The sequence below is a fragment of the Tetrao urogallus genome (genome assembly GCF_951394365.1).
Source record: "Tetrao urogallus genome assembly, chromosome: 1".
Taxonomy (NCBI): Eukaryota; Metazoa; Chordata; class Aves; order Galliformes; family Phasianidae; genus Tetrao; species Tetrao urogallus.
In genome coordinates, this window is record NC_136813.1 from 98,057,981 (window position 1) to 98,073,502 (window position 15,522).

Consider the following 15,522-nt stretch of genomic DNA (forward strand, 5'->3'; position numbering starts at 1 on the left):
CACTTTGTCACAGCTGGTTACCAATCAATCTCAATTCACGGTACAGTGATGATAGCACATGTTGTTCAGGGGCCAAATCTGATTGGGTTGCATTTTCAGCAGTGTTTCATATAAAAAAAAAAAAAAAGTGACTGTATGGCAGTGACTGTCAGCACACTATTGTACAACTGTCATTAATCAAAACTAGCAACAATGAATGTATTCATATGTGCCAGAGACTGCCAGATTTCACTCAAAATCACCCAATTTCTATTAGAATTTCCTCACCAGCAGTGTTTTCTCATCTGCTTGTTGTTTTCTCTGTTTCTTTCTTCCTTTCCAGTCCCCTGGCCCCCTTCCTTTTAGTTAATTAAAGACAGATCTATGTGAGCTATTACTTGTTCATAGCAGAAGTTATGTAACACAACACCCAAAAGTGGCTGGGTTTTTTAACACTGGGACTAGCTGTTCGAAAGACCTCTTTCAGAGCAATTTGATGGCTGAAGTTTCAGCTAAACTGAAAGGTTAAGCATCTCCAAATGGTTAACAAAGGGAAGTATTTAAAATAAATTAGATGTCCATAAACATATGTAGCAGATGTCTGACACCCTACATTTTGTGCAGAATGTTGGCATTACTTGGCTAAGAGACTGCAATATTAGGGTAGTATGTGGGAAGGTGTTTCTTGACATTGCACATATTTTGAAGACACTGCCTTCTTAGCACACCAGCATAACTGGTACACTTTGGTTTTCTGCTGCCCCACCATCAATCCAGAAGTCTGGCCACCTCTGTCTGAGCAGCACTGACAATCAAAGAGGCCCTGAGCCCAATTCCTAAGTGTCAGCTTGGAACTGATCCAGATGGGAGTGAACTTCTCCAGAAACTCAGATGGAAACATCTTGTTGAGGGCATAGGAAGCTCTGGATTGAGAGGAGATCAAACACTATTCTAGATTTTGCTCGAGAAACTTAGAAGGTACAACCACGTTCAGCCTTCTCACTTTGTTATTTCGTGGCACCTTTCTCACACAAGCTCTTTGAGCTACTATGCATAGATCAACTAAAGCTAGAAGCCAGTTTTCTTCTTATTCCTTCCTGCCTGCTTCATCTGTCAAAGCTCTTCACTGAACCGTGGTGACTTCTAGAGACAGTGTGAGAGGAACAGATGACTGAGGGGCAGCATATCAGTACTTCAGGACAGCAGATGGTTATGCTATCCCATGGGCCCATCTGTGGATGATTCCAATTGCTAGACGGCATGTTCTGCCATGGTGGTCCAAAAACTCAGTATGGTCTTGTTGGAGAAGCAGACTAGGAGAGCAGGTCCGCTCCTTGAAGTAATTGATAACTGGGCCATGACAGTGACACATTTACTGCTTCCTGCATTTCACAATCCAAGTGGGAGATTATGGCTGTGCTCCCTCTCTGCGTCCTGGCATGCCATGCAGCTGGCTTTTTCCCCCAGCAGCCTTTGCACAATTTGCATGATTGGCAGGTGCAAGCATAAAGACTGCTGAAGCCTCCAAGGCAGCTGGCTGGCATATCAGCACCAGCACATCGGTGAAATGAAGAACGAGTCAGCTGCAGCCCACGGCAGACTGTCGGGCCCTGTCCCAGGCTGCCTGCATCCCAGTTTAAGCAGCCAGCCAATCAGATACAGCCCTGTTGCCTGTCTGGTTTTATCTCAGCAGTGGTACGAGTGGTTAAGTGAACCACAGGGATGTTATTTATCTTTTCTTTCTTTCTTTTTATTTTTTTTTTTTAAAGCCATTGTAACAAAATTAGTGTCTAATTGTTGCCCAGCTTTATAAACGTGATTCCTATATCCAACTCATATTTTCATTACAGCTGATCTTAGTTTTGTCATCTCGCAGGAGGTGAGTACCACTTCATATTTTCAGTCCCCTACAGATGGCTGTGTGTCAAGAAAATAAGCAAATTCTTTTGTCTGCGATCTCTGTGGCGGCCAAGGATAAATAACTACTCCATTGTTGTGGGATATGATGTCATATTCTTGAGATTTTTAGAGGAGACCATTTGCCTTTTCTCAATTATGGAAACAGTGGTTCTATTTGCCACTGACAAGAGCAGCACAGAATGCAGAACTCCATAATTTGTGTACAGTCAGGATGAAATGTGCCTCAGCTGCTTATGGCTTTGGAATGAGTAGCTGAACAGCTCTGAACCAATCCAGAAAATACATGTTAAGTTTTCTATTGTCATAAGTTGGTTTTGTCATTCAGTAGTACTGTGCTAGAAAAAAGTCCCTAGAAGTTTCTGACTACATATTCCCACTGACATATCTCTTGTTCATTAGTTAAATCTGACATACAGGAAACATGTACAGTTAAGTGGAACTCCTAATGAAAGGGATGTGATCTGTTGTTTTTTTTTGTTTGTTTTGTTTTGTTTTTTCTGACAGAACAGTTAGCCATAGTTTGGTCTTTTTGAATTCATGGCGAATGACTAGAATGGACTTACTGAGTATAGAATGAAACTGTAGTGCATTGTGACGAGTATAAGAAAATGCTTTGACTTCTCTTTGTTCGTGAAACAAAGTTAATCTTATTGATGTTGTCATGGGCTCTCCTTAGGCATAGCAGAACTTTAAACATTTCAGCATATAGGGCTCTTTGAGTGAAGATACTTTTGTGTCTATTAGCATACAATACTCTTGCTTCAAAGTTATAATAAAGAAGAATAAGGTGATGCATGTTTTGTACACATGATGCTCCTGAAGCATTTAAAAATACTCATAAAGATTTTCACAACATTCCAATAAATGATAGTATTTCATTCTTACCCATTAAAACATGTAAGCATGCTCTTCTCTATCATTTCAGTATGTTTGCTGAACAAGCTTGCAGGCAGGGTCTTTACTGTTTGACAAAGAGAAGGTAAATTAGTTTTTCTGAAGTTATGTAGTAAACATTTACTGACATCTCTTGAGGTCTAGATCTTTCTTTAATCTCATGTGCCTTTTTCACTATTTGATGCATGAAAATATGAAGCTAAATCTCGATCTTAGTTAAGATATCATTAGTGTGTGTCTAGAAGAAATGTTGTTGAAAGTAATTTTCAAGAGGGTATTTCAAGAGCAAAATGTCTATGCTGAAAACTGGTGTTTTCCTGATTCAGGAGACAAATAAATTTCATACAAGATAAAGTATCCTGTTGACTTAATGAGGTTGGATCAGAGCCTAAAATAGTTTTTAAGCTAGACTTTTGCAGGCTGGTAACTATTTAACAGATAATATTTTTCTATTTTTTTTGATTGAGCCACTGTGAATGCCTTGTGAATGAATGCTCACAGCCTGCTGCCGTACATTATTTTTTCAAATTTTACACATTCTCATAATTCTACAGTTATTACAACAGTAGAAGCAAAAAAAATTGATGTAATTGAAATCTTCCAAATTTATTTTAAGAAAGAGAATGTAGTTGTTCACTCTTAATGAATCACTCTGTAGTATTTCTGTGAAATTGATAAATCTTCTTTAATATGCCTTTTCCATAAATGTTCACCTTCCAGAGCTTAAATATATTTTTATTGTTTATAATATTATAGTGTCAGATCCTACCAACATGCATAGTTTTCCTAAGGGGTTGCTGCTGTAGTGAAGAACTACTCATAAAGGAAAAATTCCAAATCAGCTAAATATAAAATATGTATCTCACAAAGCTAAAGGTGTGAGAAACCTGAGCTGTCATTTATTGATAATTGATGTCTGATAGCTTAATTTTATCACATTACTCTAGATCAAGGATGAAGTGCAAGATATTAATAAAACCCTTATACTGAGTGAGCACAGAAATACTAATTTTATGTAAAGTTTCTAACTAATGCAGAGTGCAATAAAAATGTCACAGAGATTAATGCTTGGTGGAATTATCTAATGTTAGGTAATAATTTATCTTCAAAAGTTGAATCCAAGATAGAATCAGCCTAGCATATCCCAGATAAGAGTTTCTGTACATTCCTGTCGGCTACAAAATATTTTCATTCTTTTTTTTGCGACACAGGTATGACATTAAAGATGACTACACTTTGCGCATCAAGAAGGCTATGAGCACAGATGAAGGCACCTACACATGCATTGCTGAGAATCGAGTTGGAAAAGTGGAAGCATCTGCTACCCTTACTGTGCGAGGTGAGTGTTCCTGTGGAGAGAGATCTTGTGTCCTGAATGAATCAATGGCTTTCTGGCAAAATGAGCCAAATCCTTACCTGCTGTGTTTGGTTTTCACACATCCTGTGCAGTTGTTGGTGCTCTACTGATTTACTACAAATCTGAAATCCTGCTCCCATTGATATCTGTGGCAAAATTCTAGTTGATTTTAGTAGGATAAGATCTCGCAGCAGTTAATGATCTGTTCTAATATTTTTTATTAAAGAATAGATGCATACATTTTCATAAGCAAGCAGTAACAAACTACACGGACACTCTTTCATAAGTAAAAATTCAGTTTAAATTGTTGTTATTATGGTTCTATTCCCTAATAAATATAAGGAGTGCACTGTGTTTACAAATGTCAAATGTAATGCACATAGTATAATGGAATTATTAGCTCTACCATAACTGAACTCCCTGCTGTTATTCTTTACTTGTAAGATAAATCTCAGTCAAAGGAAAAAGAAAATCTTAATTAAATTTTGTAAGTAATACATGATAAAAAAACTAATGTATTCTCTCTTAAAATATCTCCCAGTCCTTAGTATCCACTCATTGTTTATGGGGTGCTATTTGATATGGTAAAAAGGTTTTAACACCAGCAGAACAATGAGCTGCCCAAATGTATTTTGTGACGGTAGATATGGACATGCCAAAGATTATAGAGAGAAAAAAAGTTTGTGGGACAATATTTCTGTATTAGTAAATAGAATATAATAGTTATTTCTTCATTCCAAAAGATAAGCTACGATTTGGTACAATGGATATCATGCAGATACTATTTCACAGTTTAGTGGTGCATGCTGACAGTTTTCAGTAGAGCTGTGAAAGGTTAATAAAAACATTTTTGGCTTTATCTGTGCTTCTCTTTTCATACACGTTAAATCAAACGTTCAAAGTCTCAGTGGATTGCTTTATTAGAACAGGGGTCAACTGACCCAAGAGGCCAGCTTCCATTTCCATCCATTTAATGCATGGACACAGTTCAGTTTAATTTGCTGAATTCAAAGGGCAAAAAAGCACCAAATGGCTTTGCAGAGGGGGAGATGTTAGTATATAACAGAGAATATTGTGATAATGCATTTGCTGAAATATTACCTCAGTGTTTGCTCCAGGTAATATGTGGTAATGTAGATCTTCCTGTTTTCATCTGAAGAAGTAGGTTTACCTGTTACATGTTTGTCTTAGAGATTGTTTTTCCATTTGTAATGTGAGAAAAATAGTCACTACACTGAACTCCAAGAAATGCTCTAAATCTGCTCCTTTGTCACAGGCACAATCATGATATCCAATATATCTAGCAACAAATTTAGTAGCCTTTAAACATGCCTAGATCTGTATCTAATGTATGCATCACTGAAGCAGGCTTTTAATATTTATATATTATAGACTTGTAATATGAACAATAACTAGAAACAAGCAAAAAAAATCCCTTGAAATCACTGAAGCGTGAACTTGATCAAATTAAGGTGAAACAAACAAACAAACAAAACATATAATTTAATTGATTTTCCTACAGTAAAAGTGGGCTTTCGTTATCTTGGGTACGACTCTCCCCTTAGGTTTGCGATTTACATTCGAATACACAATGTTTATCCAACATAAAGGAAGCCATGATGATACAAGCTTATTAAATGTTCAGGGTAACAGGAAATGAGAAAAGCTAAGAAATTCAGTGAAGAAATGTTATTAGTCTGTATTTCCTGGAAGCAAAGTACTGGATAAAACTCCTGTTGACTTAAAAGGGACCACATATGGTGTTCCTTTTAGTTACAAGATTTAATTCTGAATTCTTAAACTTTCACTAATTTCGTCTGAAATTGATTTTAACAAAAACATCCTTTGTGTGAAGGAGAAAGTCATTTAGCACTTGAAAATTCACTTTGAAGGTCCTTGGTCCTTGTGTGTGGTTTTTTCTGCAGTTTTGACTGCAAACCTGGCAGCAACAGCATAATCCTTAGCTACCTCCCTCACAGCTCCATCTTCTCAAAGCAATGAACAAGGATGCAGTCAGGGAGTTCACTGTTATACTGTTGTACAACTGTTACATGATTGTAAATGATAACAGAATTTGAATTCAGTGATTCAGTGTTCAGACTCTGTCTTGGAAAGATGCACATCACTCATTCCTTATCTTTCTGTGAGACCAGGAATATATCATAATACCAAAAATCAGAATGTCTCAAAATAAATTTGAGAAAGGGCAGTAGGCTTGAAATAATTAAAGTGAATATGACAAAGTAAGGATAGAGATACAGAAATGCTGAGAACAAAAACCATATTTGCATGCTGCACTACATAGGGATCAGCACGTTTTTGCTTTTGGCCCTAGTCTGCACATAGGGATATAGAGCTGATTATCTTCTTTTAAAATAAATAGGTAAATAAATATGTAAATAATACTACTCAGAAATATGCAGCTATTTCTACTGCTAAAATAAGGGAAGTTTCATGTAACCAGATGGCAACTCTGAGTCAAGTTTATGTCCAGCTTTTTTGTTCTTGGGAAAGGGGATGTCTGCATTTTATTAGCAGAGGGACAGGCAGTCCTCTCTCCCAACACAACTGTAATAAACAGCTGTTGCTATCATCAAGAAATCATTGGTTGCAGTAACAGCCTTCAATCTTGATATCAGTCTGAAACAATATTAACCTGTCAATCATTCAGCAGCATTTATTTATTTATTTTTTTTTTTAGGAAGTGGAAGTTTCCTAAGCTGTAATTTGGGAGATTCTGAGTTGAAATCCCCATAGCCATTGTGGCCTATTTGTTATATTTTCATCAGTCTTGTCAGTGAGGAAAAAGCAATGTGTTGTAAGCCTTCATGCCTGTTATTGAATGAGAAAAATTGTCCTGGGGTTTTTGTGGACCCCACAGCTGTAGTGACTGACCATGCTTAAAATTCAATTGATATTTGACTCAGGAAGTAAATGCATTGCATCTAGTGGCATGATATTTGTCAGTCTGTAGCTTAAATTGATGTGTTCATCAAGGTCTAAAAGTTTTTTCTAATGCAAGTGATTTCTCTTTTATCAGGCACTAACAGTGATACTTGATGATGGCATGTGAAGATAACAAAAAATGTTTCTCAGAGAATGGTTCCAGTCAGCTTGCTCAGATACTATGCTCAAATAAATGTGGTAATAGTAACATGTGACTAAACAGAAATGATAGTGAATATTTTACTTAGGCTGTCATTTGAGGGGTTAGCAATCATGGTAGTATCCATAGTTTAACGTAACATTACATGTCATGCATTCTGACAGATATTCTTTTCTTTTTTAATTTCTTTTTTATGTTCTCACTACACCATTGTAATGTCAACAGCTCGCCCCGTTGGTAAGTAACCATCCTTCTATCCATTTTAGCATGGCTTCATGCAATGCTTCATCTTTCATTTGCAACAGCATTTAACTGGCTTAAGTTACCAGCCAGTGTTGAATAGTATCAACTTTAAAGCACCAGGCAAGTGATTTTGACTGACGAACTGCTATTTCTGAACTTTCTGTTTTCTGCTATGTCAGACATAAACACATTTGCCAAATCACCAAGAAATAACCAGTCAGTGAAACTGAATGGGCGTGGTGATACTGAGCCAAAATCATTCAGACATTTTTAACAGTCTATTTAAGGGCCTGGTATAAAAGCCATTGAAATCAACAGAATGGATTGTATTGACTTTGGTGAGCTTCTATCAGGCCCTACATGATCAGCTCATTGTGCCTGTATTGCATAGCAGTAAAAGCACAGGCTTTGCATGTCCTTTCTTTTTTGTGTCTTTCAAAGACTGTTGAAATAAAATAGTTCTGAAATTGAAGAGGGAATGGAGTAGATTTCCGTGCTTGTTAAGAAAGTTCATCACTGATTTTCACCCTTGGGTCAACTTGGAGTGCATTCTGGAATGCACTGTATAGGTTGTGACTGTTCTGAATAACAAGTCCGGAGGAAGACAGTCTCTGGATTTCGAATTCTTATTGTGAAAATTGGATTCCTTCCTATGCTTTTGAAATTACTTCTAAAAATTTATAGAAATCTGAGCATAATGGAAAAATTGCAGCTGCCACTAGCTGAAATTCACTTTTGGTGTTCACAAATATCCTGAATTTATTTAATGTTCATTCACGGATCTTTACTCTGTACCTGTATGGACTTTTTAAATAATTTAATTGATTGCACTGCTCCTCTGATTTTTGCAGTTTGCATTTATATGTATCTTCTAGAATAATAATATAGTTACTCTGTTTGGTGTTTTCTGTTTTTGTTTTATTAGTGTGAGAAGTCTGTACTGGTGCTTACAGAAATTGTTAAGAGCTTTAGTGTCTATGTACTCAGCATTTTTTTTTTAGAAATGCGTTTGATTTTGACCTTGTCTCAGGTCTTCACTGTTATGAAGTTGAAGGAAGAAATGTTGGAATAATTTAAAGATAAGATGAAGATTAGGCATCTGTGTCCATAACTAAGGTGATCCCATGCTCATTAGCTTGCTTGAACTATCGTGAATAGAGCCAAGCATGTACCTCTGCAGTCACTTTATTGGTTATCTTGGAGAATTCCCCATGTAGGAGAGTAATTCACAGTTCTCCATTTAGAAAGTCGATAGCAAGCTTTAAACCTGAGTCCCTGCTGTATTACTTTGAGATTATGCTAGTTCTCAACAAATTAATTCCCAGGAGTTGTAACAGTAGAAGTGGAGTAAACCTATAAGAAGAGTTTTCCTTCCTGTTCTGAAAGTGTAGTGGTTGCAGTGTATAAGTAGAATTGCTTTCTTTGGTCACTTATATCTAATTCTCCACTTGTAGAAAAGACTCTGCTCTCCATACAATAGGGCACGCTTTTACTTTTTTTTTCCTTTTCATCCTACTGTTCCTGTCTCTGTTTCATTCAAAAGTAGGCAAAGCAGGCAGCTATCTATGTTGTTGAAAATGTAAAGCCACGTAGAACAAAACAAAGTAACTTTTCTCTCCATCATTTCATCACCAGAATGTTCAAATGATCTCTTAAAAAATTGTCATCTGACAGGAATGGCGAGTCAAATCTTATGTTTTGCTATTTTTAGAGACTTGACTTGAATGCAGAGCAAAATTCATCTCTCCTACAAAAGGAAGCTAAAGTAAACTCTACTTAATATTATTACACTCACAGCTATTTAGGAAGGTGACATTTTACCAGAAGTATATTTTTATACTTCTGTGTATGTTAAACTGAAGGAGAGCAATTTATAAGTTCATATTATTTCCTGATACCTGCGTATTATCTGAATGCATCTGCTTTTCATTGCTACCTCCATTTCAGAGCAGATATGCTTTGTCTTTACTGTGCTATAAAGAACAAAACATTTTGTTTCATTGGCGTGTTGCTGAATAAGAGATACATATATTTTTGTGTATTTTTAATGTTCAGCGATTGTGATTCGTACTGCAAACTGAATCATTTTCATCTTCTGTTTAGTTTTTACCTGTTCCAAATATTTACATTCTATTAGTTGTGACATTTTCATTTAAATTTCAGCTTGAATGTAAAATTCAGGAGTTGGGATTACTTTTGCCAATGATCATGTTTTGATTCAAGCAGATATTAACATACAATCTATACTACATAGATGAAATGAGGTATGATCTTGCCTGAGGTGGATGGCAGCTGGTGAATTTAATAGCTCTATGCTAGATTACTTGGAGTTGCTGCTAGGTATAAACATGTTGCTCATTTCTGAAATAGCTGTTTTCTTATTTATAACCTTTTGAAATTATTTGTTACAAGATTTACAATAGATGGTTTGGGAAACAAAATATTTATCCACATTTATGCCCATTTCTTCTGTTCTTCACACTAGATGAATTTTCTAAACGAGAAAGTTTAATATTTTCTCACTTTGGCACTCTGCTGTATTTCTCACAGTAGCCACACAGGAAAGAAACTGCAAAAAGCACAGAATTTGAGAGGGGTCCAGAAGTTTTGTGTAATTCCATCTAAAAGTAACACTGGTCTACTTTTCAAAAGCAGTTGCAATACTGCTCTGAGATGGAGTCTTAAAATTAACTTCAGATAGAAGATTTGTGAAAATATATGTCTAATGCTTCAGTTGCATTTTTGTTAATGCAGAAAGGTCATTCAAAAGACAAAGTACCGTTTACAAATTGTTTTCAACTATGTCCAGGTCAAAATATAGTTCTTTGCATTTCAATTGCTTTGTAGTGAGTCAAGTGTACTTAATTTGCTGTGACTCATCTTAGAAAATAGCAACATGCAACAAATAGACGGATAATTTTGCCACCTGGATAGAAATTATCTGGAATTAACAAAGTAAGGAGAGACCAACCAAACTACAGTAACTTTACTTCCCTACTACATTGGAGGAGAGAGAAACAGATAAGACATTTACCATGAATATTCCAAATTTCATACTAATTAAATACAATCTAAGCATATGTAAGTGAAATGTCACTACATTTTACTTAAATACAGTGGGAAGTTGTCAGGTCATAAATCAATAGGCATGCCTTAATGATCAGTTCAGAGTGATGCAGCCTGAAACAAAACAGAAAGGACTTTAAAGGAGGTTATATTAGTTTTTGTGGCTTGAAATCACATTGTTTAGATGATAGCTGAGAAAGAGCTCTGTCCTTTTCCATTTCATTCTGACTTACAGGAGAACAGTTCTATTTTTAGTGTATTCATGAAACTATCACCTTCATTTGAGTCACTGAGGAGATATACAACTATATCAGCAGTGACAATTGGTGTGTGACAGAAGAGATGAGATCATGCTTGGCACTGCTGTGCCATCTTTCAGTGGCAGAAATCTCCTACCTATCTATATCAAAGTGCAGTATTTTGTCTGCCTGCTGCTGACACATATAAAGTTTTCAAGAAGGTGGTAAGTGCACCAGTAAATGTATAAAAAACCATAAACCAGTATTAGACTTCTCGCATTTGTTTCTTCCTTAAGTGAAAGAATAATGCATTTTTCTTATTTGTCACTTGGCAAATCCTTTAAATTAAAGTCAAAAGGTTGTCATAGAATGAAATACTTAGGCCTGTGAATACCAGTAAGAAGAAAAAATACAGAACTGACTTGTTTTGATGTTTTGTAGCCTTTTAAAGAACACTTAAAAAAAAAAAAAAAAAAAGAAAGAAATTCTAAACTTTTTAGCATTTATACTTTTGCAAATTGTGCTAGCTAGACTTATGCTTGAATCTCTGTAATGACTCAAGGTACCACAGAAATATGTTTGGGTTATATACGTCAGAACACATTAACCATCAAACATTTAAGGGCTGGCCCATCAAGCTCTATCTCCATTTTCAATGTCTTAAGGTCTTATAGATATACCAGATAGTATTAAAAACAGAAATGCGGAAGATGATGCCTACTTGAAGTTTTAGTGATTTGTACTGTGCTCTATCCACTAAGTATATGTCTATACGCATACTGTTTCTGTTACAGAAAAACTAGTTACAGTGAGTGCAGGAAGTGATAAAGGGCCTCTTTGTCTTTCCTTTCTTTTTTGTTTGATAGTTTGATTTCATTTAGCTTTTTATTTTTATTGCTGAACTCTAGCTTGGGAGAGTTTTGATGTGTAAATCTTTTTTAGCTGTTCTGAGTTCATTATATATGCTCAAATCTGTAGGAATTCTTTTCTTGCTTCAGTGGATTCTGAGTACTTTCATAAGTGTTTGAAAATCAGTGTATGAAAAGGAGTCTTTTGATGTGTTGCTCCCTATACAAACTTTTCACTTTTTTAAAAAGGTGAAATCTGTTACTTTTCCTTCAAGAAGTGGATGAAAATCAATACATTCATCCATTCCCTTTTTTCTTTGCTTTCTCTTCTCATGGGATCACAGGGGTTGGAAGAGACCTCTGCAGATGATCTAGTCCAGTGCCAAAGCAGATTCCCCAGAGTAGGTTACACAGAAGAGTGCTAGGGAGAGTTTAGAATATCTCCAGAGGAGACTCCACAGCACCTCTGAGCGGCTTGTTCCAGTGCACTGTCACCCTCACAGTAAAGGCGTTTTTCCTATGGATCTTCTTGTGTTACCGTTTTAGCCCATTACCCCCTTTTCTGTCACTGGGCACCACTGAAAAGGGACTGACCCTATCCTCTTGATTCCTGCCCTGTAGACATATATAGGCATTGATAAGATCTCCCTTCAGTCTTCTCCAGGCTGAACAGAGCCAGGTCTCTCAGCCTTTCCTCATAAGGAAGATGCTACAGGCGCCTAGCCATCTTTGTGTCCCTCATTGGACTTTCTCTAGAAGTTCCCCATCTTTCTTGAACTGGGAAGACCGAAACTGGACACAGTACTCTGAATGTGGCCTCACCATGGCAGAGCAGCAGTGGAGAATAATCTCCCTTTACCTTCTAGCCATGCTCTTTTTTAATGCACCCCAGGATACCACTGGCCTTCCTGTACACAAGGGCATACTGTTAGCTCATGGTCAGCCTATTGTCCACCAAGACACCTAGTTTCTTCTCCACATAGTTATTTTCCAGCAAGTGAGACCCTAACATGTGCTAATACATGCAGTTATTCCTTCTCATGTGTGACTCTGCATTTGCCCTTGTTGAACCTCATCATATTCCTCTCCACTGAACTCTCCAGCCTGTTGTGGTCTTGCTGCATGGCAGCACAGCTTTCTGGTGTGTCAGCCACTCCTCCCAGCTTTGTATCATCAGTAAATTTGCTGAGGGTGCATTCTATCCCTTCATCCATGTCACTGATGATGATGTTGAACAAGACCAGATGCAGTTCTGATACTTGGAGCACCATGAGCTACAGGCCTCTGACTAGACTCTGCTGCTGGTCACAACCCTCTGAGTTCTACCAGTCAGCCAATTCTATCCACCTCACTGGCCACTCATCTATCCTAAGCTTACCTATGGAGGTGTTATGGGAAATCATGTCAAAAGGCTTGCAGAAGTCAAGGTAGAAAACATCCACTGCTCTCCCCTCATCTACTCAGCCAGTCATGACATCACAGAATGCTAGAGCAGCTTGGCAGTCACTTCTGCCAGCTCCCTCAATACTCATGTGTGCATCTCATTGGGCCTATGGATTTGCATGTGTCAAGTTTGCCTACTCAATCTCTGACCAGATCCTCCTTGACCAAAGGGAAGTCTTCTTTTCTCTATACTCTCCCTCTTATCTCCATAATCTGGGATTCCTTAATGTCAATCAACTTTCTTGGATCCCTTCTCCATCCAATGTTCTAAATGATGTAGGACCTTGAAGAGGTCAAAGTTGGTTTTCCTGATTGCTGCATCCAAGGCTGTCCCCAGCCTTTGCACTAGAAACCAATCATTCCTTTTTATGTAAGAACAAACTCCAGTGCCACACTTCCTCCGCCACCTGCATCAGAAAGTTATCTTCCACACACTGCAGGAACTTCCTGGAAAAGCAACACTGCCAGGCACACACAGTCCATGTCCCTCATGACAAAAGGAATTATAGTAGATTACATGTGTTTTTGTCACTGTAATTTGTTTTGTTTATTAAGCTCACAGAAGGTATAGGAAAGACACAAGCCAACTATTGGTGCAGTTTACTTTAGCAAGTAAGCTAAAGTATTACAAATTTAGGGAAGAACGTCTTTCCTATCTGATTGATGTAAAGGTTATAACCGGAATCTCAGGCAGTTGAGAAGAAAGAATAAAAATTAAAAATTAAAAAGAAAAAGAAAGCAAGCAATTGCTTACAGAAAGTCTTAAGTAATATAAGGTATTTAGCAGTCAGAATCAGTGTTGCTTTTCTATGTATATATCAAAACTAAATGAAGGACTTACCAGAAAAGATTTTCCAGAAGCATCTGTAAGGTATAAGTGCCATTTAGAGGAGATGATTGGACAAGATATAATAAAACAGAAGTGCAAATAGCAAGCTGTAGTCCAATGCTGAGATGAAATTTAGACCAGATGTTTGAAGTTGATGCTTAAATATACTGTACAACAAAGAAGAAGAGTCTCGTCAGCAAAGAATGGTTCCACTGATGAATTCAGAGGACAGAGGACTGCAAATGGGAGGAAATTGTAGACATCTTTTTCTAAACTATGTAGAACACAGAGTTGGATTTTTATTTTAATTTTTCTCATAATTTTACTATATTGGGATTAGACCGAAGGAAGAAAGAAAAAAAAATTGTAGGTTTTTTTTTTTCTTTTTATTTGAACTTTTAATATAGCAGTGATAAAGATAAGATTTGGCAATTATCTTAACTGAAATTGACAAAGAAACTTGGAATATCAAATATGCTTTTACATGGAATCATGGAACAGCTTTGCATGGAAGCGAGCTTAAAGGTCGTCTGCTTCCAACCCCCGCCATAGTTAGGATTGCCATCCACTACATAAGGCTGTCCAGAGCTGCATCCAGCCTGGCCTTGGAAACTTCCAGGGATGTGGATTTACAGCTTCTCTGGTCAGCTAGTTCCAGTGCCTCACCACCCTCTGAGTAAAAAAATTCTTCTTAGTATCCAACATAAACTTCCCCTCTTTTAGTTTAAAGCCATTCCCCAATGTTCTATCACCATCAGATCATGTAAAAGATCGGTCTCCTTCTGTTTATAAACTCAAGTGCTGGAAGACCTCAATGAAGTTTCTCCAGAGCCTTCTCTTCTCCTAGCTAAACAAGCCCAATTCCCTCAACCTTTCTTTGTGGGAGAGGTACTCCAGCCCTCTAATCATCTTGGTGGCCCTCCTCTGGAACCACTCCAACAGTTCCACATCTTTCTGATGTTGGGAGACCCAGGCCTAGAAACAGTACCCTAGATGAGGTCTTACAAAGGCAGAATAGAGGGGAAGAATCACCTCCCTCATCATGCTGATCACCACAGCCTAAGATACAGCTGGTCTTCTGGGCTTCAAGCACACAGTGCTTACTCATGTCCAGCTTTTCATCCCCTAGTACCGCCCCGCCTCCAAATCCTTCTCCACAAGGCTGCTTTTGAGGAGTTCTTTTCCTAATCTATTTACGTACCCGAGATTGTCCCAGCCCAAGTGCAACACTTTTCAAGCATGTCAAGGTTACACTGTATAGCATCCCTTCCCTCTATTGTATGAACTGTACTACTCATCTTGGTGTTATCACCAAGGTTACCGAGGGTGCAATCGGTCACAATGTCTAGGGTGTTGATAAAGATGAAGAAGAGCACCAGTCCAAAGACCCCTGGAGGAAATCACCCATGGCCAGTCTCCACCTGGGTAGTTCTTCTGACCACCACCCTTTGGCCATAACCATCCAATCAATTCTTTATCTACCGAATAGTCCACCCTTCAAACCCATATCTCTCCAGTTTAGAGATAAGGATGTGGGTGTGGGACAATGTCAAAGGCCTTGCACAGGTCCAGGTAGACAACATCAGTTACCTTTCCTT

The 15,522-nt window shown here is 37.6% G+C and overlaps 1 protein-coding gene across 1 annotated transcript in view; it reads left to right on the forward strand.

Moving 5' to 3' along the window:
- Positions 1 to 15,522, forward strand: part of ROBO2 (roundabout guidance receptor 2) — a gene marked incomplete at both ends in the record, with an annotated part of 445,132 nt that overhangs the window by 319,776 nt on the left and 109,834 nt on the right. The window contains one exon of the mRNA XM_079549526.1: positions 4,005 to 4,132. Within this exon, the coding sequence (XP_079405652.1) occupies positions 4,005 to 4,132 (128 nt within the window). The remainder of the gene's footprint in view (positions 1 to 4,004; positions 4,133 to 15,522) is intronic.